The sequence below is a fragment of the Neopsephotus bourkii genome, unplaced genomic scaffold, assembly GCF_033783945.1.
Source record: "Neopsephotus bourkii isolate Nb327-2 ecotype Australia unplaced genomic scaffold, CSIRO-AGI_Nbou_v1 NB_196, whole genome shotgun sequence".
Classification (NCBI taxonomy): domain Eukaryota; kingdom Metazoa; phylum Chordata; class Aves; order Psittaciformes; family Psittacidae; genus Neopsephotus; species Neopsephotus bourkii.
Window position 1 is genome coordinate 17,616,800 of NW_026900709.1, and position 27,857 is coordinate 17,644,656.

Consider the following 27,857-nt stretch of genomic DNA (forward strand, 5'->3'; position numbering starts at 1 on the left):
AAAAGGAATTGCTACGTGTTAACAGCTCCTTGTTAACACCTTGGAGTATATAGTCACCGATATCTTTGTTGTAGCGACAAGTGACAGTCACAGGTAAACTGCCAAAGTGACCTGTTCCTGCATTAAAGGGCAGGATTTGGGTGCAGGAAGTAAAACAGATGAGGGTTGTGGGGGTATTTTGATTTTATTTTTATTTTATTTTTTTTGTTTTCTTTCGCAAGAGGAGAGTTTTTTGTTTCTGAAGCATTAAAAGAGGCATTCCTTTTTAAGGGAGTGCTCCAGTGTAACTGGTATTGGCATGTGGATGATGGGGTATGGAGCAGTGCACGTGTACTAAGGAGTAGTGTGTGTGTGTACTAGCGCTGCGTTCCCTGTTCACATTTTCTTCATTCAAAAAGACCATCAGTTTTGAGGGAACTACTCCTGGAGAATAAGGGAGAAAATACATCATGCATACCTTTGCATGCTACTGACATAAACCATGTTGGAACAATTGACCTAGAGTTAAAAAATGACATATTCTTTATCTTAATTGTCTTAATCATTAGGGAGTATGAGTAATGCATATAACTTACATCAGATGTTTTGCAATGTATTCATATTACCTGCTATACTTCTCTTGTGAAGAAGGGAGAAGCTGTAGTATCTTGGCAAAGAATAGGATACCACCTATTTTGTTTACACTGGAATAAAAATTCATCTGTGTGTGATTTGTGCTTGCATACTCATTTAACAAATCAAGCAGTAATGCTAGTCTATATTAACATTATTTGATAGCCAAGCAGGCTATATATATATATATATATATATATAATAAAGCTGGGCTTTTTTTAGGTTGTGATATAAAACTGGGATTGGAAAATTCACCATAGCAATGAACTTCTTTTCAAAACTTGTGAGTGTTTTGATTCTTATGATAGGACAAGAGGCTCATTGCAGTAAATATTTTCAGTGGGGATTTTTTTGTTCGGTGTTTTTTAATTTATTTTTTAATTTAAGTAGTTGAATTATTTTGTTTCCCAAATTCTAATCCTTTGTTTCCTAGCATGTATACTTTGCAGGGAATGGAGGGTGTTTTGTTTTTAAGCATCACTCTGCTTTTTTGTACGTAGTGCACACTCCTGAGGTCTTTCAAATGCACTGGGAATTTTATACAAAATAGGCATTGTGTAAGTAAAATGCAAGTTTACTGTTCAGAGGTTGAGTTCTAAAAACTGTAGAAGAAAACTTTGAATCTTTAGGAACTTTATTTTTGTTGATTATAGTGACTTCTGGGTTAGTTCACATTTGCATTAATTCCTTTCTTTACAAATGAAAAAGCCAGTCTTGAGATAATTACTAGTATTAAACAGATGACCATGAAATTGAACTGTAGGAAATTAAGTATTTCTGACCCTATAGCTCTGAGCTGGCTGAATAGGTGATTCATTTAATCCCTTTCTTGGCACGGATGAAAAGAATAAATTTGAGAAGCAAGTGTGGAAATCTAATTTAGGGAAGTCAGTTAACTTTGATAATACAACTAAGTACATTGCATAATAATGACCAGAGTGTTCCCACTTTCCGCCTTGAAGTCCTCATGTATTTTCTTACTCAGTTATGAGTTACCCCCATCTGATGTGCTGAACAGATGTCTCACTAAAGAGCAAGTTATGATAAGGTCAGCTGGCCCAATTCGATCTACTCTAGGGAGCCATTACCTGAAAACTTTACTTTCTGAAAAAAGTATGTTCTCCTGTAATGAGTGTTTTATTTCTAGTAATATTAAATTCAGATATAGCCGTTAAGTTGTGCCTTGGGCTAACAAGGCACATGGGGGGGGGGAATGGGATAGCTGTGTAACTTTCCAATAGTACTTAACTGAAATTATTATTAGTGTGTCCAAGTGGTCAGTAGAAAATAAAATAATCTGAAAAGCATGAAAAAGTTGCTAAAAGAGATAGTATTGTTGTAATTAGAAGGTTTAATGTTTGTTGGAACCTTGTGTAACTTGAATGAGCCCACTGCATAGAGCCTATGTATTAGACTGCACTTAACATTTCTGCCAAAGAAATGGGAGAGAATGGAAGAAAGTCACAGTCAGTGTAGTCAGTAACTACAGTCATAAGTAGCCTAGTTAACATGGAAGTGAAGTCTGAATTTTGTATTTCTCTAAGGTGTCATAAAGTAATTACAATGAAAAATGAACCCAAAAGCCTTTCCGTGTTCCAGTTCTTGGTATTTTAAAATTGTTGTTAAATGGTTTGATGGAACCTAATTTCTGAGCTCATTTACATATTCTACCTTTTCTGTTATTTTAATTACATATTGCAGTATCTTGCAAAACCTCCTCTCTGTTTTGAAGCCTGGAATTGCAAGCTGCATTTGAAATTCATGCCTTATCACTAAATCTTGTGGCTATTTAAAATGCTATTTCTGTCATGAGTGTTAACACTCTGAAGAGCTGGGCTCACAACTTCAACAAGTAGGGTGCAGTATCTTGGTTTTCTTATGTTCTCGTCTTAATATGTAGCTATCATTTAATTTTTATTCATCGCAATTGCTTCTTGAACGACAATGTAAATGCAAGGCTGATAAAGGTTAACAATTACTTTGATTGTGAACTTCTAAAGTAATAATTGTTTTGTCCCCTGCCCTTGTCATTAAGAATGAAAGGTGTTTTGCTGTCTTGGGATGTCTCCTGAATGACACTGTGTTGACTTCTGTACATGTGATTCTTCAAACATTCCCTGCATTAGAAGACTACATGACTTCTGAAAAACTGTGTCATATAGTCAATGGTTACTTTCTTGTTAAAATAAATAAGTACTCTTGCTTTTAAATCTGTAAAGGTGTAGAATGGATCTTGCTTGCAGCGCTTTAAGTAGTAAAGTTAAAAACAAATCCAGTGTTTTCTCAGCATTGTCATATAGATAGAAACTAATCAGCAAGTTTTGTGTGATGACTTTCCTCAGAGTGGAGAATGCCTGCACCAAACTTGTTCGGGCAGCCCAGATGCTACAAGCAGATCCTTATTCAGTACCAGCTCGTGATTATCTAATTGATGGATCAAGGGGCATCCTTTCTGGAACGTCAGACTTACTTCTGACATTTGATGAAGCAGAGGTAGGAGTCTCAAGATGACTGACATAGGTATCTGCACAATAGCATTATTAATTCAAGCGCCAACCTAACTGAATTAGCTAATCTAAACTATTGAGTAGATGAATGTGGTTTTGATTGTTTTAGCTTGATTGGAAGCATATTTTGCATTCCTTTCTGTCAGAAGGAGCTTAGGCTTGTTAGTCTGTTTTGTTAAGAGCATCTTTGTATGATAGAATGTTTAGGCATGCCTGTGATTATTCTTCAAAAAGGCCAGATCCCATCAATCCTGTCTGACATCTTCCTGACACTTTTCTGTATTCTCTTTGCTATACCCATAACTGAGCCTTATATTTTTTGTATCCTTTCACGGAAAAGCCCTAGGCTACTTCCAGACATCTGTCTGACTCATTAGCTGTGGCAATTTAATTGGCCTTGGGCATGGGAGGTAATACAAATTCGGACTGTCTGTCTGGTCAGCCAGATGATGTGTTCAGATAGATGTAACAGTTACTGTATTTTGGCTGCTGCGTAAGTCAGAAAGTGGCTTAACGGTGCTTTTTGTCCATTTTCAGATGGACAAAAAAGCCAGAGTTGCAAGGAAACTTAAAAAGGAAGTATTGTGTGTCTTACATTTGAATTTATTTTTTTTTGTTACAAATTTTACTTATTATTGTAAGCCTCTTTCTGGGAATGTGGAGGCTTGCTCATTTCTAAATATCAAATATGGTGCTATTATGGGGACATTGTTAGAAATGCTGATGTTAATTGTAAATTTTACCCATACAACAGTCTGCTAATCTATGAGACTGTATAACTCTTCCTGCTGTTCTGAGTGGTTTCACTTGGCATCCTTGTACCTCATGTAATCAGCTCATGGTACTGTTAGCATGTTCCTCTGAAATGAGGAGAATGCTATGGGATTTCTCTGTGGCATTTGTTATTTTTTCATTATTTAAACTGGTTATTTAATAGCTACTATGGTGTGTTACAGGACAGAATTGCAAGGAAGTTAATAGCTGTTAGTCTCCCTGCTTCCAGTGCTTATGTAATGAGTTGACTTCTATGGAATCAGTGCTTCATTGAATTAGTCTGACAACTGTCTGTTAATCAAAAGAAAAATACTAGTTTGGAATGATTGACTTTTCACAAATAAATGTCTCTATCCTACTATGCTTCAAGATAAACTTACATAGGGACAAAACTGAAAGGAGTTTTACAGGAAACTGATCTGTTCTAAGGACTGAACACTGAATGTGGTTGATATGATTTAAATGTTAACTGTCTCATTCTTCAATGAGAATTGTTCGTGGTGTTGTCAGAAATAATGTGGTTCAGGAGGGTAGGAGATTAACCAACAGAGAATTCTGTTTTGGAATCAAGTATGAACTGAAGAAGTTAAGCTAAGGCAGATGTTCAGAGGTAAATGAAGTACAATTTTCTGGAAAGCTTATAACGTTGGATCTACCTTTCCCACTGGAATGCTGGATAATGCTTTATCCATATGCAAAGCTGTATGGTGAATAATATTTCCCCTGAAAGTTTTTAGTCTGCTTTCTATGTAGTTTTGCTTTGTAATACAAGGTTTCTTTTATTGATGAAATTACAATGAGAAACTTCAAGCTTGCCAGCATACTTAAATGCATTTCCTTCTAACTTCCATTATCAATGCTACCCTTAATTTATCATGCAAAATGCAAACACTGGAAGTAGGATTTATCATTTCTGAGTGGTAGAATGACATTTAAATACTGTCTTTGTCAATGCAGCATTCTTGAATAATGGCATTTTGGGTAACTTAGTAAGTATCCCAGACCTTTGTGGTTGCCCATAAGTCTTGTTAGCAAATGCTATACCTATGCTGTTCTAGTAACAGGCTTTCATTTCTAATTCAAGTGTAACTTAGCTTCATCTAACAAATGATGGAATGTTCCTTTTTTAGGTCCGTAAAATCATCCGTGTCTGCAAAGGAATACTGGAATATCTGACTGTGGCGGAAGTAGTAGAGACAATGGAGGATTTGGTGACATACACAAAGAATCTAGGGCCAGGTTTGGTTTACCACAGCCACGAAATCATAAATATACTTACTGTATTTTCCACTACCTTTTTACCCCCCAGCATCTTCCTTACCCTTGTTTTGAGTGTTTGGACAATGAGAAAGCAGTTACTTAGAAAGTGCCTGTTGGAAAGAGTTCTTAGCTAGATGGTTAATGGTGACTATTTCTGATACACATTCTCTTAAGAATGCAGAAGAGTTTGCAAATGGCAAGTGTAGTTCGTAAATTATATGTACTACACAGATTACAGTAGTTTCCCTACACAGTATCAGGAAAGTAAGCATGTATTAGTAAAACAAAACAAAACCAAAAAACAAACAAAAGAGAAAGCTTTGTAATTAAGCACCCACAGCCACTAAGCTGAGAAAATGTCTGTACTGAGATTTTTAAGCCTAGTAGGAGTTTCCTAGAGAAGTATAAGCTACATGTCATATATTAGCATCTTAATAAGGTTGCAGAAATAGCTGTTCTGCAGTATAGTACAAAAGCTTAGCTGTTACAGAAATGCTTTTTGTTCATTATTTGGTGCCCCTTCACTACTTGTTACTTCACTGTGTTAACTCACACTTGCGCTGGTAGAAGTGCAATTGGTCGGTGCAGATTGGTCAGTGAAGCAGTAGGTTGTTGTAAAGGAAACCTACCATTAATCTCAGTCATTTAGCACCCTAAATGCTTTAATTTCCACAAGCATAAAGAAGTTTAGGTGTATAACAAAAGTATTCTATGAAATCTAGATGTTGTGGTGGTAATGTAGAAAGACATTGGAAATAAAATTACATTGAAGAGTGCCTTTATATACACAGAACAGGAGTCTGCTTAGTACTTTACCTATATAAATAAGAATACATATATAGTGTAAAATAAATGAAATGACTAGGAGTTCTCATGTCACAAAGCATGTTTGTAGATTATCCTGTTTTTATTTAATATGTATGTATTTTACCATGTTTCCAGATGTGAAAATGTTAAGTTCTGTATGAAGGTATAGCATTCTCTAAACTTTTTTTGTGTCCCATAAGAAGTTACCTTCGACTAAATAGATTGTACCTCATTTTGAACAGGAAAAGATGTAGCGAGAAAAGCAATCTTCTCTTTCCATGAAACTTGTTCACTAAACCAGTCATTTTGGGTATTTTTTTATTTTATTCCTGGGATTTTAAAGTCAAGAATTTTGAGGAGGTCCGTTCTACTCTCTGTACTAACTAGGTTTTGGGTCAGTGCATCTTTGAAGCATCTGGAATGTGCTTTTAAATAACAGCTGCTATTATAAAGATTGTTTTAAACTTAAGTGTAGTTCTTGTAACTCATTACACTTTGTTCTTGTTCAGAAAGCTCAACTGTTGCAAATTAGACTTAGTCATAAAGAAAGAAATGTAATACTATGTTCTGTTACTTTAATCTTTAGGAATGACAAAGATGGCCAAAATGATTGATGAGAGACAACAGGAATTAACTCATCAGGAACACAGAGTTATGCTGGTAAATTCCATGAATACCGTGAAGGAGCTATTACCAGTACTTATTTCAGGTATTTTTGGCTTTAATTTTTAATATTACTCTGAATTGCTATCTATTCTGAATTGGAGTTCCAATGTCTTCTTAAAAATAACAGGCCTGACATTGTTTCTGTACTTCCTGCAAATAACTCTCCTTCTCTTGTATTAAACCTACAATCTCTTTGTGATAAAATGGTTCACACAAAAGAAAATGCGCTCTCTCTGTATAAATGCAGCAGGAGATCACCTTGATCATTGATTGTACCTTGCATGTACCTGTTTTTAATCAGTGGTGTTTTCACAGCTATGAAGATTTTTGTAACCACAAAAAATTCTAAAAGTCAGGGAATAGAAGAGGCCTTGAAAAATCGCAATTTCACTGTAGAGAAAATGAGTGCCGAGATAAATGAAATAATCCGTGTATTACAACTCACTTCCTGGGATGAAGATGCTTGGGCGAGCAAGGTAGATTTCATACCTATGTTGATATATACAAGTCTTAATTTTTATTTACTATGTTATACACTTATAAACTTGTGTTTTAGAGACTTGACATACTTATTTGTAACACTATGTAATCACATGGTAAAATATCTTCAAGGTTGAAGAACATCTTCAGAGATGCTTGTGTTAATGTATCTTTCCAAATTAGCTTTCTCTCAATAAGCTAAGTTAAAGGAGTGTGCCATTTGAAGGCGGCTCAGTGATTTACTGCAACTGAATGGTCAACTAGAAGACCTAGATTTGTTCATGGTTTAGTTTTGGCATGACTGGGAAATCCTGGAATATAGCATATTCTTATCAGAGAGGGATTTTTGGTTATGTATGGCTACCCTACATAAGCATACTTGGCACAGGAAAGTTAGATACAGAAGTTATTGTTCTATACATTAAACTGGTCTTGTAGCTGGGCATTCATAAGTGAGATTACTTGAGACTTTTCTCCTATATGCTACTAGCAAAGATATGCTGCTGCCATATTTCTTGTGCAAAAGTCCTGAAGTTGAGAAAATTTAGTTACTTTTTTGTGGATCCCTCCTTGAACACCTCCCCCTTTTCTCCCGGCCCCATTTTTATCCTGTACATAGGAGTAAATTTCAAGTGTTTGCCTAGTGACAAAGAAATGTATTTTAGACTGAACAGCCTTTCTGGGTAAGTATGATGTCTGTGAAGCTTGGCATATGGACAGTATTGGTTCCTTACAACTCAGTGTTGTGATATGCGCTGAAGATCCTGAAATGTCTAGACATAATGCAGGTCTGACAGAAGGGTACAAGTGGTGTTGTGGGCTTACAAATAAATGTAGCTGTGTAACTGAAATTCCTGCCAATTTTTTTTGAGTACTTTAAAGTTAATTGCTGAAGGGATTATTTTTTCAAGGTTAGTGCTAACAGCTATAAGGAACTGTAAATATATTTAAAGAAAATATTGGTATCTGAAGCCAGAATTATTAACAAATGAAATTTTGCAGAAAAATCTAACAGTGATGTCGTTTAGGCATTAAAATCACTTTGACCTATATTATTTGGCACTTGACCCTTAGTTTGCCTCTAGAGTTATTTTGTCACTATCGCTTCTTTATTATGACTACTTTGTGCATCTTTGTTTTTGTTCTCCTGTTTCTTACCCTTTTCTCACCTTTAGAAGGTAAGCTTTCTTCCACACCCTACACCTCTACCTCATACTAAACCCAAAAAAGCATGATTTTGTGTTGTGTGCAGACTGTGTGCTGTGCAACTTTTTATTTGTGTGCCAGCTGTGACACCATACTTACGTATGGACACACAGAAGTTTTAAAGGAATCTTGATAGTTCTGGCTAGCTGTATGTAGATTTGGCTGTCACTAAGAGAATGGCAATTGCGAGATGAGCTGCATCAAGACAGTCAGTGAGTCTGATTAGTTAGACCAAGATTGTAGAGCGCATTCTTTGTTGAATGTTCTTGTGTTAATTTATGTTACTAGTCTCTGTAGCTACAAATAAAGGGTCCAGTCATTCAGGAATAAACATTCTGCATGCCCAGAAAGCTTTATTAATTCAAGGGATTTTGTCCATTCCATAGTACTTCACCAGCAGCCTTTCTTCGGTTCAGGTGGCTCATGTTATTCAGGTCTAGGCCTAAAACTTTAGTTTTGTACATGCATTTTCTCAGTTCAGTTTTATTTTTGGATTTAGGCATTTTATGAAATACAAATACAATTTTTATTTTACGTAACAAATGTGGAAATTTATTTGTGGTTAAAAATAAATAAATAAATGTCTGTTTAAAACAGTTAGCAGTTTAGTCTTAGGAATTTTCTTCGTCTTGCTAGCAAGGTAGATAAATAAAGGATTTTATTAAGAAAATAGTAGGTGTGTTAGTGTTTCCAAATGGGAAATATTGATCATTATGCATAATTAATGAATATGTTGCATGGACTAGTATAAACAAAGTATCTTTCTGTTCTGTCTTGAGAACTACTTAATTGCACATTGTTTTTGAATTAAGGTGTGCTGACAACCTGTAACTCTAGCACTGGGTGTTAACCAAACAGTTATGACAAAGAATTTGACTTGAAAAATGCAGTGGAATGAAAAAGTGGGAACTAGTTTTGCTAATGGGCACCTACTACAGACCTTTTCCTGTATTTCCATATATATCTAACGGGCTGACGTACTTAATGTTTTCCCGGGAGGGAAAGGGAGGAGCTGTTTAAGTCTACCTGAGATTATTGTTGCATGTGTTTTGTGCCTCACGGTCAAGGAAAAGATATATTCTCCATGCTTTTCTGGAGTAAAGGAAGGTGTATTTGGGGATGCACAGACTGGAATTTTTACCCATGTGGTATATGTTGTTGTTGATGACAGGGTTTATTTTATGTTTATTATTCTATCTTGAACTGTTTATACATTGAAGTTTCACAAAATATAAGTAGAGGTACTGAAGAATGAGCAAGTGTGTGGGGCCAGAGTTGCAGGCTTTTTTGTAAAATATTTCATTGGTCTTTTTAGACTCTGAAATGTGCATTGCTGTGACTGGGTTGCAGTAATCTCTGCTTGCACCAACACTGGACTTCTTAAAAATAGTATGCCTATTTAGAATTGAAACACTGAGCAAATGCCAATTTCTGACAGAAGCTTGGAGGAAAAAAGTATCTGTATTTATTTCTTCCATTCATAGCTTTGTACCTTTTTTCCTTTAACTTTTCATTGTACAGAGGAGTTTAGCTTCCTGTTGTATATTTTGAGTGTTTATTTTTAGATGAACTTGTAAGTAATACTCAATTTAAACATCTTGCATTTCCATAGAAATGGAGGGAGTTAAAAGTTGTAAGGAGCTGAGAAGTATCTAATATCTTCCAGGATTGAACCCTGGGTGGTGACTAAGCTATCTCTTCTGCCAGAAGGCTGGCTTTGCCTATTTCCTTCAACATTGCCTTCTTTGGTAATGAAATGCAGATATTGCTAGACTGGACCACTTTATTGAGTCAGAGGTTGTGTTTTATATTCAGCAAGGGATCATGTAGGATTTATTTTTCTCCTTTTTGAAGCAGTGCAAATACTGCCTACTGCATGAATAATCTCAAAATTCTTGGTAATGGCCAAAGTTGTGCAGATGTGGGTATCTTGAATAAGTGCTCATTTGCTTTAGGAACCGATCTGCAAAAAGCCAACTTGCTCTTTTCCCTTCAGAGAATGTTGCCTTAGTTGTTCAATGTAAGTTAAGGAAGTTATTTATCTCTTCTGAAAAGGTGGCAGTGCTGCTTTTGTTAATGAAATTCCTCTTGCCAACAAGGCAACTGTGGGGAGAGGAGGGAAAGAATCCTTTTTGCTGATAAAACTAATTTATATGAAACTTCTTGCAAGATGGTTGTAGAATTCTTTCTTGCTTGCAACTGATACTCTGCTGGCAAACAGCAAAAAGTAAATTTTTAAACATATTTAGCTGTTTAGGAAGGAAGGAGGCATTTAAAGAGCTCCAGAAATCAGGAATATCAGGAGACTTTGAAACAGTAAGATCTTGGGCAAGTTGCTTTATTTAAATTATTTCTGCTTTTGTCTTCCTACTTAATATGAATTGGTGGACAAGTCCAGACATTTCAGGATTGCTACACCTTTGTTGCTTGCCAAGTGTCTGACACCAGACGCAGCTGTGGCAGAAACAGAAATGCAGTACCAACACACCTAGTTAAGACTTATTCTAATTTCCTATTGAAAAATTACGTTTCTCATTGCAATGAAAACTCCTTATCAGACTAAAGCTGAGAGGGGATTCCTTGCCATGGCATTTTGAGCTGTGTAGATGGGAAATCTGTGCTGTAAGACCAGTTGTCCTGGAACTCTTCAACTCCTGCACTAGGATTTTGCCAGACTTATAAATAGGAAAAGGGGACAGTATTTTGCAAACATGAGTGTAGAGCCAAACAGGATAGCAAGATTTACACTGCAGAGCAATCCAGTTACACAGCCTTCATATGGCAGGGTAGGTGGATCTTGTTATAGCTTGTGTAGCGTTACAAATTACAGCATCATGAGTCTAGAAGCTAAAATATCCTTGATTTTGTCCCCTGATATAAAACTTTAGATTCAGAGGCTTCTGTTTAACGTTGCTGAAACTGCAATTCTGCAGGCAGCTGAGGCAACACAAAAGCCTGTGTTAGTAAAAAAGGGAGGGCGAAGGTAGTTTTCCCAGCACTCCTTTTCTCAGCCATCCCACACCTATCAATTCATCAGCACACTAAGCAACAACTGCTGTCTTTTGAAAAATCAAGTTAGTTCTTTGTTTCAAATGATTTCTGGGTAGACAGGCCTACAGCAGACCAGAAAACTGTAACACCTACCTTGGTTGCTAGCAAGGGTTGTATACACATTTGAATACTTAAGTGTTTATTTGCTTGTCTCCTATCGTATATTAAATGCACAGTTCTCAATCTACTGAGATGACTTCTAAAAGAATGTGCCCACCTCCCACCCCTAGCTGTATAACCTCCCCTTTTGAAGTTTTTCAAACAGGTCTTGATCTGAGCTCCAAGACCCAGTTTCCAGATTTGAGAACCAATCATCCAGGTGAAAATGATTCTGCTTTTTGTGCTCTTTCAGGCTGTGATTCAGCAGTCTATCCAGTAGACCTTTTAGGAAGCTGGTTGCTGAAGTATATTATAGCACCTTATGAATAGCTGACAGATTATTCAGCAGCCTGAATAAAAATGCCAGAATGTTTACAGTGATGTATCTTTGAGGCTAAGCATGCAGAAAGAAGAACTCCACAAAAATGTGGCATTTCCTTAGCGTTGTCAGGAAATCACATGCTATACCAGATACTGATCATTGATGCTAGTAGGTTTCTCTCTGTAACAGCTGGACATGGACAGTCCGATTCACTTAATAATGTGAGAGCCAGGCTTCTTTTCATTGTCTGTATACTAACTGTGGAATATATGCATTTCAAATTATTTCCATGATGTGTGGTAAAAAGCTATTTTGGCTTTTCCCCAACTTTCTACTTAAGGTACTTGCAACTCTCACTGTCTTTCCATTTGTAAGATAGAAAACTTATGGCCTCTAGTGGAGAGATTACACATGTACAATTAACAGAGTATGCTGACAAATGAGAACTGTATGGTTTTATCTCCTCTAGTGAAAAAGATACTGGATAATAGCAGGGTAATAGTCAAAGCAGCAGTTTCTTTGATGCTCCTGAAAGAGTAGTTCTGAGTTTAAAGCAACCACATGTGAATACATGTGTCTGTCTCCTAAGACATTAAACTCCATATTTGGGAATCCCAGGAATTAGCTGGCAGTCTGTTTTTCTGCAAAAAGCCAACTGTTTGACTTTAAGCAGCAGAACAGGTTGGAAAACACAGTTGTACAGCCTCTTACATTGAAGTAAGTAGTAAAATTCACTGGCCAATTGCCATTTTTGAAGTTACTCGAATTTGTTACAATGTTATGTGCCTTAATGTACATTAAGAAAAAATGTGGAACTAACTCAAAGATGTGTGTATATTAGAATTCTGACATTAGAAATTAAAACACCAGTAAATAAAGGAATAAAAAAATCACTAAAATTGCATGTGTATTTTCTGCATTTTGAGTGAGATGAAAATGTCTGTCTTAATTGGAAAGAACTGACTACGACCTGCTGGTTTGAAAATGGGTTTTGAACTGCTTATGTGGTTGTGTTTCTATAACTAGACTCTGCCTCTTAGAACTTCTGTCTGCTTTGGTTATGTTGGCCATTTGTGCTTTGATTTTTGTTTTTTGAGAATCATTTTTGTGATTTCTCTTTTGTGAAGGACACTGAAGCCATGAAAAGGGCTTTAGCCTTAATAGACTCAAAGATGAATCAGGCAAAAGGTTGGCTGAGAGATCCAAATGCACCTCCAGGTAATAGTAAAAAACAAACCAAAAAAACCCTGCACTAATTATGTTAATTTCTAAAGGTTTAATAATTCTATTGGTTTAGACAAAATTGCCTTGAAGCATTAATAACCCATACATAGTGGATCAGTCTGAAAGAGCTTGTATTTATTTCTTTGTTTAGAAACTGGAGATTAAACAAGTTGTATCTAATAATTCAGAAAGCTTTGCCTCTTTTCAGTTGTCTGATTAATACACTCTATAGCTAACATACATTCCTTACGTTCCACTAATAAAAACAAAACCCCATGCATTTCATTGAGCAGTATTTAACTGCAGTGGTTGCCAATACCTAAAGTCCCTCCTTTTATGTTTTGAAATTTGTGCAACTTAACACTTGCGCAACAGAATCTCTTTATGCTTTTTGCCGGCCTTAACATTTGGTGTATATCATAGTTTTTGATTAATGTATTTTCATGGCTGAGCCTAATGCAGTTGATATGGTCCAACATGGTGAGATTACCAATTTACTCATACATGTCAAGGAATGTCTTGTTTGTTTTACTAACTGACTCTGCATATTAGGGGATGCTGGTGAGCAAGCAATAAGGCAGATCCTTGATGAAGCTGGAAAAGCAGGAGAACTGTGTGCAGGCAAAGAACGCAGAGAGATTCTGGGAACATGCAAAACTCTGGGCCAGATGACGGATCAGCTGGCTGACCTTCGAGCAAGGTAAGTCTTTTACTTCTAATGGACAGTTTTCCAGTACTATTAAAACAGTTTTTCTGAACTTGCAGTTGTGTCATTTCCTAACCTGTGGGAGAGCAGGCCAGTAGTTGTATTTTGCCTCTTTTACTTCAGTGTCTTCTGATAAGAATAATATGTTTTAATATGTGAAATGTTAACTATATAACATAATAAGTAAAACTGCTCAGGTAGATAATTGTTTGTTTAATGTCAAACACATGACCTTTCTCCAGACAAGGCAGAAATTAAATTATATTAATTAATATTATATGAAATTAATTAATTTAATTTTTATTATATTGAGGATATACCTCAATGACCATAAAGACACATGAATAGTCTAGTTTTACATGTTTAGTTGGGATTTTAGGCCACAAGCAGTATTTGAAGTTTGTCAGTCACTGATAAATTTTGCTGAATTTCATGTGAATTTCTTGCAGAGTTCTGTGTAACCAGAGCTCTTCATCAGTTTTCTGCCTCCTCATTAGAAACTGGTTATTCTTTCACAATGGTGTTTTGAATTTAAGGGGTTTTGTTTTTAGGCAGCAGGTGATTCTCTTTTAAATTTACTGTAGTTTTTAATGTTGGGTACTATGGCCTTTTGTTCCTTTGCCAGAAAGTAGGAAGTATGATATTCCTTTGTGAAGGCATAACAACGATGAGCTAAGAAATAACTGTTCTGTGCAGTTTGAACACCATAATCCGGTTTCCCTTGAGCATAATATTTTTTTCAGTTGCTTATCAATGTAGTAAATTGTAAAGCTAGAATGCTCTAACATTGCTTTCTTTTTTGGTGCAACACTCCTTCCCAGCTCCTAAAAATACCCCAGAAAGCTATTCATTGTGATCCATTAGGGATACTGGTAATAGTTTTGTGGTATAATATTTTTCTCTTAAATATTCATGTGTCTTTCAGATTGGCTTTTAGGTAAAATAAATGTCCCTTCTGAGTTAAGGCCCTAGTGAAGTGCAGGAAGTGAGCAAATCCACATTATTTGGAGAACTGTGTTTTGAGTTACTTTAAGAACAAATTCCCTACAATCACTTTAAATCCATAGACTGCCAGGCTATGAAATGTTGCCATGGTACATACACAAGCTTGGAGTAGTTCTATAACTTGTTTCTGTGAAGGGTTGTTAGTCTGCCATATAAGGGCTAAAAAGGCTGAAACTAAAAAATACTGGTTATGTTGTCATTAAAGTAATGTATCTTAGTGGTAATAGTGATAATGGATGAGAAGCTGTTTTTAGTTCATCTTCACTTGGGTTTCCAGCTGATTGAGCTGAGTAAACATAAGAGCTTCTTTGTACCAGATTCTGCACAGAGCGTTAGAAATTAGGCTAAACTCTTACTCTTCTTGTAAAGTGGTGGCTGGTTTGTTTTGTGTGAATTTTTTGGAAGTGAAGGAAGAGACAGGGTAAGATTTACTAACAAATGAGTTAATTTATATGCTGTTTTTAATATGTAAATAACTTCAACTCAGCCTGTGAGAAATAAGGCATAAAGAAACATATCTGGAGACTCTGGCTCATATAGACACACCATAGCATCTTGGTAGCATGCTTATCATCCTTCCACTTACTATAATCTTTTCAAAGTGAACAGTCTGATAAAGTTAACATACTTAAAAAGCCTTCCAGTAGCCAGGTTGTTTTGGAATGGAATATGACATTTGCTACGCAAAACTGATGTTCTTGGGGATGTGTATTTGAAGTAAGGTTTCTGTCCAGCTTGTTATCCCTAAGCGTTTGGGTTAACCATGGTAGTGCTGCAAATTGTTTTCTGCAGTATTGCTGTCATCCTTTTCAGTGTTTTAAAAAGTCTTGCCAACAGCCTGTAACCTGTAGTCTACTTTGTCAACATGATTGAGGCAACTATGACATTTCATTTTCACTTACAGACTTGCTGTCCTCACTTAGATAACATTGAGACGTAACTCCTGCAGGTTCTGACTTACTTGCAGCAATCCATAAATGAGGAGATACCAGGCCTTGCCCTGGGTATTTTAATGGAACTGTATCCTCAAATAGCCTTACTTTGTGACATGTAAAAAACGTTAATTCTTCTGAGGAATTCTGGGAAGGGGAAAATATCCTCTTTTTGTGGTGCTCCTTCTCAGTTACTTTTGTTTTCCCAGGGAAAAAAAACCAATCTGATTAAATACTGTATCTCTTGCAATAATTACTGGGAATGCTCTTAAAAGCTTTTGTTTAGAAAAGAGCTTTGTTCAGTCCTGAGCTGAGTCTGTGATGCTCTTTTTGTCTTGGGCAGAGGCCAGGGTGCTACACCCATGGCTATGCAGAAAGCACAGCAGGTGTCACAAGGTCTGGATTTGCTCACTGCGAAAGTGGAGAATGCAGCCCGCAAACTGGAGGCCATGACAAACTCTAAGCAGGCAATTGCTAAGAAGATTGATGCTGCTCAGGTACAACTAATGATTTAATAAATCCTTTAGAACATAATTACATTACTGCTGTTAGAGCTGTTGTACTGAACTATTGACGTTTCCAAGCACAACACAGGCACTTGTTAGGAAGAACATATAGGGGATGTTTGATTTTTCGAATAGTAATTTACAGGATGCTGCAAGTTTTGCTCCAGCTTATGACCTTACTTCATAAATTAGCATTGCTGAAAGTTTCAAGGTTGTGAAATTAATATGAGGAAACACCCAAAATTTGAACTTAGACTGATCTTAAAAGAGTAGAGATGTTTCAGACTGCACAGATTTACCTGTGGGTAAAACCAGCCCTTCCTTGGACTCTGTTTTGGGTGTGGAGTTTAGGATTTATAACTTCGTATTGAAGTTGATCCTTTGTTATTGTAACTCTTAATCTCCTTCTCCCTTCTCCTTCTCCATCACCCAGTACTGATGATGGTCATCAAATTGTGAACCTTTTATATATACCTTATCTGAATGTGTGTATGTATATTCTGATTATATAAAGGTACATATGTATGTTGAATGAGATTATGGTTAGACTTGTTAAGAAGCTCCCTGTAAAGAGTGCCACCCTGTGCACAAGAGTATCTGTTTTCTTTTTGAAAGCCAGATAATGAGTCTTTAAAGCCAGTAGTTTAATTTTACTTCTGAAAAAGCTGCTGCAAATGTTGAGGAAGGAATGTACAATCTTTTTTGACATCTTTTCAAAACAGAGCATCTGCCAGACAACAGAACAACTTCATGGTCTAATAAAGACAAACTGCTTTTGGAAAGTATTTTCTGTTAAATACAGTTTTGAAAGCTGTACTGGTATTTCTTCTTTTAAAGAAATTGTTTGAAGTCTCTATAGAAATAACATTGCTGTTTATCTTCACTCATACATAAATTGTTTCTATTAAGAACTGGCTTGCAGATCCCAATGGGGGCAATGAAGGAGAAGAACATATCCGGGGAATTATGGCTGAAGCAAGGAAAGTTGCAGAATTATGTGAGGAGCCTAAAGAAAGAGATGATATCCTTCGTTCCTTGGGCGAAATCTCTGCTTTGACAGCCAAGCTGTCAGATCTGCGACGACAGTATGTATTAGTTTTATCACCATTGATTTATTTGAATGATCTTAATTTGCAGTTCATAGTGTTAACAAAATCAGAATATAGGCTGGGGAATATAGTTTCCTCCAAGAACTGTGAATGGACGTCTTATACTTCTGTGTTTCTATATTGCATTTAGTAAAAACTGAACGCCAAGAATTGCAGGGTGTGGGGAAAGGAGCTAACTTTTTAATATCCTTATAAAAATGTAGTTTATAAAATATGGATCTGTTTTGGAGCTTCAACCTTACGATTTCTGTCCCAAGCCCAGCTTACACTATCTTCCTCAAAACAAAAACCCAACCTCCCCTCTCCCCCTACTCTCCAAAAAAACCCAACAAAACCAACAAAAATACAGTGTGTAACTAGATTTGTATTACATAAGAAATATTTTCTTTCTACTACCTATGGAATATTTAACAGGCAAACTGGAGCTGAAAGTGGGATCCTTTATACTGTCAAAACACTTCAAAGAAAGGAAAGAATGTGCCACTTTGTATATACATACTAATGTTATCACTAAATCACAAGGTGAAATAGCTACCACTTCAATGAGTGTTGTTGTTCTAAGCTGTAACTGCAAAATATATAAAAGACTTTAATAAATTATATTTCTGCATCAGTTTTGCAAAGAGGGTGCTTGAGAATGGGAGTGGAGGAACAGTTACTGTATAAACTGTGATCTTCATCTATGGCCTGCTGCACTATATACAGGAATATTTCTCTTTCTTTGTGAGTTAGACACTTTAATCAAGTTTTCCTTGAGATTTAGCTGCTGCAGGTCTTAATGTGCTATCTTTTTTCAAGTTTATATATAGCCTTGGTCCTGCTGCTGCTTACTTTTCTGCTCGTAATCTGTGTGGCATTATTGCAGTTGCTCATAAGACAGCCATGTGGGAAATGAAGGTCGTTCATCAGTATTACCAATGACAGTACCACACCTTCCCCCTACCTCAGTGCTGTGTCGAGCATGTGTAATATCCAGGTTCTATAGCGGGGCAATGTGAGGTGGGGATTTATGGATGACAGATCTGCATTATTTGCTTTGGGACTTGAGTGTCAAATTTAACCTTATTTTGAAAGATGAAGTACGTTTCATTGCGTGTTCCTGCTGAATTTGGGACTAGCTGTAAATGATCTTTATGTGACTGTGCTTTTTTTGATCCTTAGTGGGAAAGGTGACTGTCCTGAGGCCCGTGCATTGGCTAAGCAAATAGCTACATCACTTCAGAATTTACAATCCAAAACAAACAGGGCTGTAGCAAATACTAGGCCAGTTAAAGCAGCTGTCCATTTGGAGGGCAAGATTGAGCAAGCTCAAAGGTGGATAGACAATCCTACTGTTGCTGATCGGGGAGTAGGTAAGTGTTTCCATGTGCTCTTCCCACCACAGTTTCATGATTAAACTTGTTAGGAATTTTTAAGACTGAAACTACTGTTCCTGAGATGCTGAGGATTCATGGAATCTCTTCACTGATGTGGAGACCTGCAGTTTGTGGATGGACATGTATAGCCATTTGCTATATATGGCTGCAGTTATTGAATCAGGCTTGCCCATGGCTTTTTTTGTCTTTTGGAAAGAACAACTTTGGTGAAGAATAGAATGTGCTGAAGAACAGACAAACTTTAGACTACTCCTTGCTCTTATTGTCATGCAGATATACCATCTCATATTTGAATTTATATCTGCCCCAGCAAATTGAGTAATTAAATCCTTCGGAGAGGAGACAAACATTCATAAATGTGACCTACAAATAATTACTTCTTATGTGGTTTCTGGGTTATCTGAGGAGAATGCTCTTTAATCAAAGAGAAGGGTGATCTGATCAGCCAAGTGTGCTGTCAGCAAGCATATAATTATGTTTCAGGAGTCGCTTTACCGAGAGTTTATTGTAAACCATTTCTGAAATTTCTTGTTTAGCTTCTTTGGATGCGATTGCAAGCAGGTGGGTAAAGCTTCAAAACTGAGTTCAGTAGGCTTTTTGTAGCGGTTAATTCTGACCAGTGTAGTTACACTGGAGCAGTGCAGTTGATAACAAAACAGGCCTTGGAACTGGGTGGAAACGGGCCTTATATGAACTAGTGTAACTGCAGAACTTTCCAACCTCTTTCTCACACCTTGTCTGTCAAGGTAGCTTCTGTTGTGTGAATAACCAATGACAGATCCTTGAATTAAAGATTGAGTGATGTTGATAGCTTGGACATTTGTGAAGTGAAAATTTATATGTAATATTTCCAGCAGAATAGTGGAGTTCCATGTTTTGGCACTTGCTGATGAGCAAATTTCACACAGAATGAGATGACCAAGAAGGCAGTAGATAGGTCTTGTAATGTATTTTGACAGTGACTGAAAACCTTCTTGAATTTGCTGTTTGTGTTGAATACAGTAACCTGTGAGATGCTTGGCTCAAAAAAGCACAAAACCTACACTCAGGTTTTATTATTTTTAATTGAGAATCAACAAAAGTAACGTAAATCCCCTTAAAAGTCTAAGTGCCTGGTTAATCATGAGGCTCGCATCAATACTGAAAGCTTGGTGAAGGAATTGAAGTTTCTCAACACTGCATATATAGTATAGAATATAAATCAGAGATGTGCTCTTCAGTCTGGACAGCACTTCTGCTAGAGTTTGGTCTGATACAATGTGAAAATATGTAAGTGTTCTCTGCAGTAGTGACAACCACGTCACAAATAACAGTGTGTTTGCAGTGATCCCAGGGCAGTGCTTCAACACTGACTGAATTTTGAAGGCACAAGGCAGAATGTGTGTTTTATTTTATAAACGTGTCAGCCACTTCAGTAGCCTTGTCTGCTACAAATATTTCCATGCAGTCATTATGAATTGTGCCATCTAAGTGATGGCTAACGTAATCGGCAGACACTGATGTAATGACATGCGTGACATGCACTGGCTTGGTTGCACTTGACTTTATGGAAAACAACAATTAAAAAGTACCTTGGGACATTCCAATGGCACCAAACTTAGCTACAATAATAAGCTCTCTAAAATGATGGTGGCAGTGCTGGGTGATTCTTGGATAGTCAAGCCCTGTGATAACTTCTTTCTGAGTAATCTTGAGCTTGATCGTGAACTTGGATTACCTGTGTGTTAGCACTGGCTTAGAGTGATTCTTCAGTTGGTCTTTAAAGGATTTAATATACAATGAGTTCTTTTAAAAGAATACTATTGTATTAATGAAAGAACAGAGGAGCATCTTCTTGTGAAAGAACAGGAAGCTTCTCTAAGTGAATGAAATTGCTCATGCCGAAAATAACTTTTTTGTATAGAAAATCTTCAGGCACACTATGGAGGCTTGTAAGGTGGTTCTTCCCCTGACACTTCTCCTTCCCCAGACACTTGTCCCTTCTTACTCATGATTTTTGGAATCTGCGGAGAGGATATTCTGCTTTGTCGTTTGGGTTTTCTACTTGGATTTTCTCTGCACTTCCTGCTCATCTTCTAATGACTTGTAATGATGTGGAGATGCATTGCAGTACCTGGAATTTCAAGTGCTTTCTATTGGAGTCAACAGATTAGTAATGTAGGAATAACCGACAGCTGCAATGGTTAACTTCTGTCAGACCACCCTAGTTAAAAAGGATATATCTAGCCAGAATTGCTGTAATAAGCAAAGGACTGGTGAGGGTTGAATCGCTCTATGGGTTTGAAATACAGTTATTCAATGACAAACTGCAGAAGATACTTTCTACTACCTGGAAAAGCGTTTTTAAAAGCAGAATTCTGCAGTGTCATTTCATGGGGCATCTGCTTCATGCTTCCAGTTTTCTGTTCCCCTGTATGTTAATGCAACATGACTTCTTCCACTGTAGGCCAGGCAGCAATTAGGGGTCTGGTAGCAGAAGGTCGTCGCTTAGCCAATGTCATGATGGGACCTTATCGTCAAGACCTGCTTGCCAAATGTGACCGTGTAGACCAGCTGGCTGCTCAGCTAGCTGACCTCGCAGCAAGAGGAGAGGGAGAATCTCCTCAGGCCAGGGCAATTGCTGCTCAGCTTCAGGACTCACTGAAGGTAAAAATCTGCTCTTGTGCAGTAAAATGCATGAGATGCAAGATGTTTATGGGACTTGAATTCCTAAACATAATATTCCTGTATCATATGCTAATAATTTTCCTTTTTTTTTTTTTTCTTTTCTTTTTTTTTTTTTAAGGATCTGAAAACACGGATGCAAGAGGCAATGACCCAGGAGGTTTCTGACATTTTTAGTGACACCACAACTCCTATTAAATTGTTAGCAGTAGCGGCCACTGCTCCCTCTGATGCTCCCAATAGAGATGAGGCAAGTATACCCAGGTGGTCTGCGTCCCTTGTGAAGCTTCAGTTATTGTTTAATTTTACCTGAATCAGTATTTTGATAAATGAGTCAGTAGTTTGAAAAACAAATTGGTATCTTTTTTCTTCAAGCTTGTGATACATGCTTTTAACTCTGGCAGCAGAATGATTGCCATGCAAATCTCTCTGGACTCCTGGAGATTGCAAATTGTGAGATATATCCCTGGAAAATTATGTTGGCCCTGACTTCAATAAATAGCAAAGATTTCTCCCCGTGATGTTTGTACCATGTTGCCTTCAGCATGCTAAAAATTCCTGTGCAAAATTCACTGACACACTAGTTAGCACATTGTGTATCTCGACATTATATAAGCTGATTAAAATAGTCAAATTCATACCAGGATTTATCAACTCTCTGTGAACAGATTTAACTGTTGTTGGATAACATTTCTTGCATTTCAAAGCTACTGGCTGCACATGAAGTATCTAAAACTCTGTGTTGGGCAGCTCTGTTTAGCTGGTTGATTTGAGCATGATCAAAATGACTCCCAAGGCCATGGGGAATTTAGCTTTATGACAGATGAACCTTTTGTCGAAGTATTCTGCCTTGAGTAAGCAAGGACTGTGGAAGGAGGGATTTTTTTTTTTCCAATATGAAGCTTCATGTTTTAGGGTAAACCCCCCTATTTAGCTTCCAGATACAGTTACTTTTGGATTATGGTTTTGAAGATTCATCTCTGAGCTAAAATAGTTCTAACATGATACTTGTTACAAAGTAGTTGTCAGAAATCAGTGTACTTAATACCTCAAAGCTATAAAGTGTGTCAGCATCCTTTGCCTGAGTTAGCGAAGGAAGTTCGGTAATAAAAAGATTCAAAAGATAAAATGGGTTCAAAGCTTTTGCATCCATTTGCGTCCTCTCAGAAGAATTAAGGCTGAATGTTACGGTACCGTGATGATGTTATGAAGGTATTGCTGGTGTTTGACACTGAAGAAATTGTGTATTTTAATGGGGACATTAGGGGTTTCTTTCTTATGTATTTTCTTTTCTGACAACTAGGTGTTTGATGAAAGAGCAGCAAACTTTGAAAACCACGCTGCTAGGCTAGGAGCTACGGCAGAAAAAGCAGCTGCAGTTGGAACTGCCAACAAAACTACTGTGGAGGGCATTCAGGCAACGGTGAAATCTGCAAGGGAACTTACCCCTCAGGTTTGCGTCCTTATGCTCAAAGGGCTATTAAATGGGGCAGGGGTAACTTTGATGCTTCTGTTCTCAGAGAAATATGTTAATACCAGCAGAGACCATGGTGCTGGTGCTCTTAAAAGGGGAATGGCAAATATTTATGTATATATTATGTAGAAGAAACTGATTAAATGACAAGTCTTAGTCCTCAACTTTTTGACAGAAGTGTTAGTGACTTATCCTTGGCATAAAATTACTTTGAGGCTTAGTAAAATACGTAAGTGGAAAAATAATGCTCTTTAATGAGTTTTTTGTTTCCAAATTAAATTTCCATCTAAAATTTGCTGCTGTGCTAAGTATTGTACTTTAGTGCTTTCAAGACATGTTTATAAGATATATTAGCATGTAATTGAAGTTCCAGGGGAAAAAAAGTATTTGTGTCCACAAATTCCAGCAGCATTGTACATCTTCAAGCAGCTAGATGTTGCACTGGAATTAATGAGCTAGTATTCAAAATGAGAAGCTACACCTCCAGCCCTGAAAAAACACATGCATTTTCAAGAGTGTGTGATGTTGTTATATACTAATTCTTCCATAATTAAAAATGTTTTCCATTGGCAGGTAGTATCAGCTGCTCGAATCCTCCTGAGAAATCCTGGAAATCAAGCTGCTTATGAACACTTTGAGACTATGAAAAACCAATGGATTGATAATATAGAAAAAATGACAGGTAAAATAGGAATCTTTGAAGATTATGCTTGTGGCTAACTAGCTAGTATGATTTTTTTCCGTAGTCTGTTTGAATTGCTGAAACATGCATGAGAATAATGACTGATGACAAATAAACTGAAAAGTGGGAATGTGCTTTCTGAGTCTGAAAATATGTATATGTTACAGTATAAACAAGCATCTTGCTTCATATACGTTAATTCTGAGCTCCAAGGGAGTAAATTTAGCTTTAATTCTTTTGCAGGGAGAAGTAGAATACCTGTCCATGTCAGGGGAGCTGGAACTAGATGATGTTTAAGGTCCCTTCCCACCCAGACCATTCTATGATGACTGTTCATTGAGATTGCTACTCTAGCAGCGTATCACTGTAGCAGCTTGAGCTTTTTCTCTTTAGTCTTGGCATGTTGAATAAGGACAGATAATTAAGTGGGGATAAGAAAACATGTTCAAAATATTGTAGCAGCTTGATGAAAGCAGTGAATAAAACAAAGCTGCTGATCTACTGAATCCTGCTGAGACACATCAGTGTTCCAGTGTTTCCAAAGTGCAGATCCTTTGCACTGGTGTGCTTATCTCTTGACTGTGTAATACCTCCTTTTCTATCCCCATAATCGAGTTGTGGGTATTTTAAATTTTACTGCCTTATTGCTATATATCACCCTTAAGTAAAAGCACAGCCAGAGCGACATTCCTTTTGGATGAATGGGAGAGGTGTAAAAAGTACTGAATATGCTTTAAGAAAGTTGGTGGGAGGAAGGAATCTCCGTTGCATGCATTGTATGAGCCAGTTCTTGACTTGGCAACATTCCACATTAGATGGGCAAGAGCTTGGGATGTCATTAATGGGAGCATGACCATGTTTGTGGTACTTATGTACCACATAATCAAAGTGAAACTGCAGTAATACATTTGGTTTGATTTCCATGACCCCTTCTGCCCCTTCTCAGTTTGGCAATAACTTCTCTGGTTGTGAGCAGCCTCTAGAATACCAAATATCCCTTTCCACAGTTGAAACTAGAATATTAATGTGTGTAACTTTTATTCTAGGGTTGGTGGATGAAGCCATTGATACTAAATCTCTGTTGGATGCATCAGAAGAGGCTATTAAGAAAGATCTTGATAAATGTAAAGTTGCAATGGCCAACATTCAACCTCAGATGCTGGTAGCTGGTGCCACCAGCATTGCTAGGCGAGCAAACCGCATCCTCCTGGTAGCAAAAAGAGAGGTTGAAAATTCAGAAGATCCTAAATTCCGGGAGGCTGTTAAAGCAGCTTCTGATGAGTTAAGCAGAACTATATCACCAATGGTAATGGATGCTAAAGCTGTGGCGGGAAACATTTCTGATCCTGGTAAGGATTCAGTCTGCTAATTGGTTGGTTTTTACTAGCTGCCGATGATGGGAAGTAGTGCTCATTCTGTCTTGTACAGCTGTGTCTCCCCTTTCATGCAAATAAAGTGTACACGTAAATCTCAGAACGGTGAAATCAAGGTCACAACACGAATCCTGTGTTCAGATTCACAACTGCTGAATCCTGCTCTTTTAAAATGCAGTCAAAGCCCCTTTGGCATAATCAAGAGAGAAGGATTCAGCATTTGTGTTTATTATTTCATAATCCTTATTAGAAGTATTTGTTACTAGTTATCAGTAATACTGTTTTACATAAGAACATATTACCTACTTTCTTTCATTCTAAAAGTTCTGTTAGGAATTACTCTGGCTGTGACTTACTCAGCCGAAGCTTTATTTTATGCATGTTGCATATGACACTAGCATTTGAAATGTGTAAATCCACTGCAAACAACTTGGTAGTTTTTAAGCATCTTTTTTTTCACAGATATAAGTGTACTTGGCACAGTATGTTGTAGAAACAATTTTTTTGGGGTAGTGTTGCAGTTGTAAATATTACAGAATGCTCTTAAACTGGTAATGGGATTTTTGTTCAGGTTTGCAGAAGAGTTTCTTGGATTCTGGATACAGAATTCTGGGAGCTGTGGCCAAAGTCAGAGAAGCCTTCCAGCCTCAGGAACCAGATTTTCCCCCTCCTCCTCCTGACCTGGAGCATCTTCGTGTAAGTGCAGCATAGTCTGTAACACAATACACAGCTGTCACTGATGTGTGGATTGCACACTGAAATTGAGAATATTTTTATTCCTTACAAATAAAATGCATTGTCTGGCCAGCCATGCATACAACTGGCATTAAGTCTAAAAACTAGCAATCTTGTTTTCAAAAGGAGAGATTAAAACATGGTATTACCTTTAACAGGGGGCACTTGAAAGCCTGAGAAAGGCATGGGGTCATGCAGTCATGTCTTGCCATGACACCATTCTTTGCTCAGTCTGTGTACTGTTTCATTGCACTGAATCAGATTTTTGCATTTCTTAGCTGACTGATGAGCTTGCTCCTCCAAAACCGCCACTGCCAGAAGGTGAAGTTCCCCCACCCAGACCACCACCACCTGAAGAAAAGGATGAAGAGTTCCCAGAGCAGAAAGCAGGAGAAGCTATTAATCAGCCCATGATGATGGCTGCTAGGCAGTTGCATGATGAAGCCCGGAAATGGTCTAGCAAGGTAAGAAGTCGTTAGAAGTGTCTTGTGCTACAAAGAATTTGTTTTGGGTTGGGTTTTGTTTTGGTTTGTTAGGATCAGTGTGTTTGGTCCAAAGCCAGTTGTCGCAGTGACAGGAAGTCACTGAGACTTCCAATACTAGACCAAGTAGTAAAAACACTGCTGGAATTAGAAACCCTTTTAAGTTTGCAGTGAACTAGGGTCAACTGTTCTAATACTCAGAATTGCTAGAATGCTTTATTGACATACCTCTGTGAATACAAATATGCCTTGTATGCTAAGCTGATCTTGATGGCAGTATTGCCTAGAGAGCCATTAATAAGCTGATTGCTATATTTAAGTGACTTTGTAACATCCATACAGACTTTTAAGGTGCCAGCAGCAGGAATCATGAGCTGGTTGTCTTAATTCTGGAAGGAGCTGCAAGTTACTTTGCCATTAATCAATCTGGTACGTTTATGATAGAATTGACCATATATAGATGACCTGGTCTCATTCTTTTTTGTAGTGAGTCATGCTCACTACCAAGGTCAAAATCCTAAATTTCCTTACTGTTTCAGTGCTATGACAAAGCAATGTGAACTCATGGGTCTTATAACTATTTTGCTTCCTCCCCTTTTTTCCCCAAAGAGATGTATTTTATCTCTGGCAGCAACTGAGTAACTGAGCTTCTGAGATTTAGGCTTCTGCAGGTATAAATTAATGGTCAGAATTTGGCTTTTGAAATCTCCACTTTTCTCTCATCATGTTGTTGAATGAGCAGATCAATTTGAATAGCTTACAGAATCAACTTAAGTGCTTTGTGCTTAAGGAACATTTGTTCTGGAAGTACAGATAAAACACAAAATAACCCCTGCAAATCAGTTTGACAGTCTTTTTCCATAAAATGAAAAGCTTTATTTTCCCCATACTTTTGGATATACCAAATATATATTTACATTACAAAAGGGATAGTGCTGGAATGTATTGGTCATCTGGGAGGGTAGCTTTGAGATACTTTACCACGTGTTATGCTTATGGAGAGGTAAACAAGTACTTTTAAAAAAGTTTTGATAATATTCTTCATTCTTGTAAGATCTAAAACAGATTTTGGTTTTTCTGCTTCTTTCTGGGCTTTTATGTACTCCATTTTTCTCATGGAGCACAAACTGAACACAGGCTATTGCTTTAGCTTTCCCTGCCTTTCTTGCTTATTTGTATAAATCAGAGAAAGAGGGATATTTGGAAACCCTTTGTTAGATTAAGACTTAAATAGAATTTGTCTTTGAAGCGGAGTTGATTTGGCAGCATGTAAAAATTACAGCTTCCTTCCACAACTTCTGTGTGTTTTTGTTGTTGTAGTTTGGGTTGGGTTTGTTTGGCTTTTTTTTTCTACAAAAAGCCATATCAAGCAAAGCACAGTTGAAAATGCATTTGTTTTGATAGTTTGAGTTTTACCACACTTGCCTTTAGTCAAGGAAATACAGTTGGCAAACTTGTAGGATACTTTTATATTGAAATGCTGCTTTATTATAAATGCCTGTATTGTTATAACACTTACCTCTCCCTTGTGCCTACCATAACCCTCTTTTTTTTCTTTGAAGGTAATGGATACAACATAAACATATTGTGGCAAAACAGTACCATATGCTTCATAATCCTTTTATTCTGCTAATTCTGTTTCAGTATTTTTTAAGTGTTATATTCACAGCATTCGTAACATTCAGTATCATCTCCTCTTTTCATAACCTGGTATTGTTCTTTTTTATGTTATCCATGATATTTTAACACTCATTTCAGTGTCTCCCATCCCACCTTGTTTTTTTACCCTACAGCAAGCAGTGTCA

The 27,857-nt window shown here is 37.1% G+C and overlaps 1 protein-coding gene across 2 annotated transcripts in view; it reads left to right on the plus strand.

Moving 5' to 3' along the window:
• VCL (vinculin) overlaps positions 1 to 27,857 on the plus strand; it is a 66,138-nt gene that overhangs the window by 31,160 nt on the left and 7,121 nt on the right. For both annotated transcript variants that reach the window (XM_061344224.1, XM_061344225.1), the window contains exons 3-18: positions 2,955 to 3,105; positions 5,024 to 5,132; positions 6,547 to 6,669; positions 6,942 to 7,102; positions 12,912 to 13,002; positions 13,561 to 13,708; positions 15,995 to 16,148; positions 17,067 to 17,242; positions 18,428 to 18,618; positions 21,089 to 21,288; positions 21,428 to 21,556; positions 22,610 to 22,759; positions 23,354 to 23,462; positions 24,509 to 24,811; positions 25,407 to 25,531; positions 25,849 to 26,034. In XM_061344224.1, coding sequence (XP_061200208.1) covers positions 2,955 to 3,105; positions 5,024 to 5,132; positions 6,547 to 6,669; positions 6,942 to 7,102; positions 12,912 to 13,002; positions 13,561 to 13,708; positions 15,995 to 16,148; positions 17,067 to 17,242; positions 18,428 to 18,618; positions 21,089 to 21,288; positions 21,428 to 21,556; positions 22,610 to 22,759; positions 23,354 to 23,462; positions 24,509 to 24,811; positions 25,407 to 25,531; positions 25,849 to 26,034 — 2,506 coding nt within the window. The remainder of the gene's footprint in view (positions 1 to 2,954; positions 3,106 to 5,023; positions 5,133 to 6,546; positions 6,670 to 6,941; positions 7,103 to 12,911; positions 13,003 to 13,560; positions 13,709 to 15,994; positions 16,149 to 17,066; positions 17,243 to 18,427; positions 18,619 to 21,088; positions 21,289 to 21,427; positions 21,557 to 22,609; positions 22,760 to 23,353; positions 23,463 to 24,508; positions 24,812 to 25,406; positions 25,532 to 25,848; positions 26,035 to 27,857) is intronic.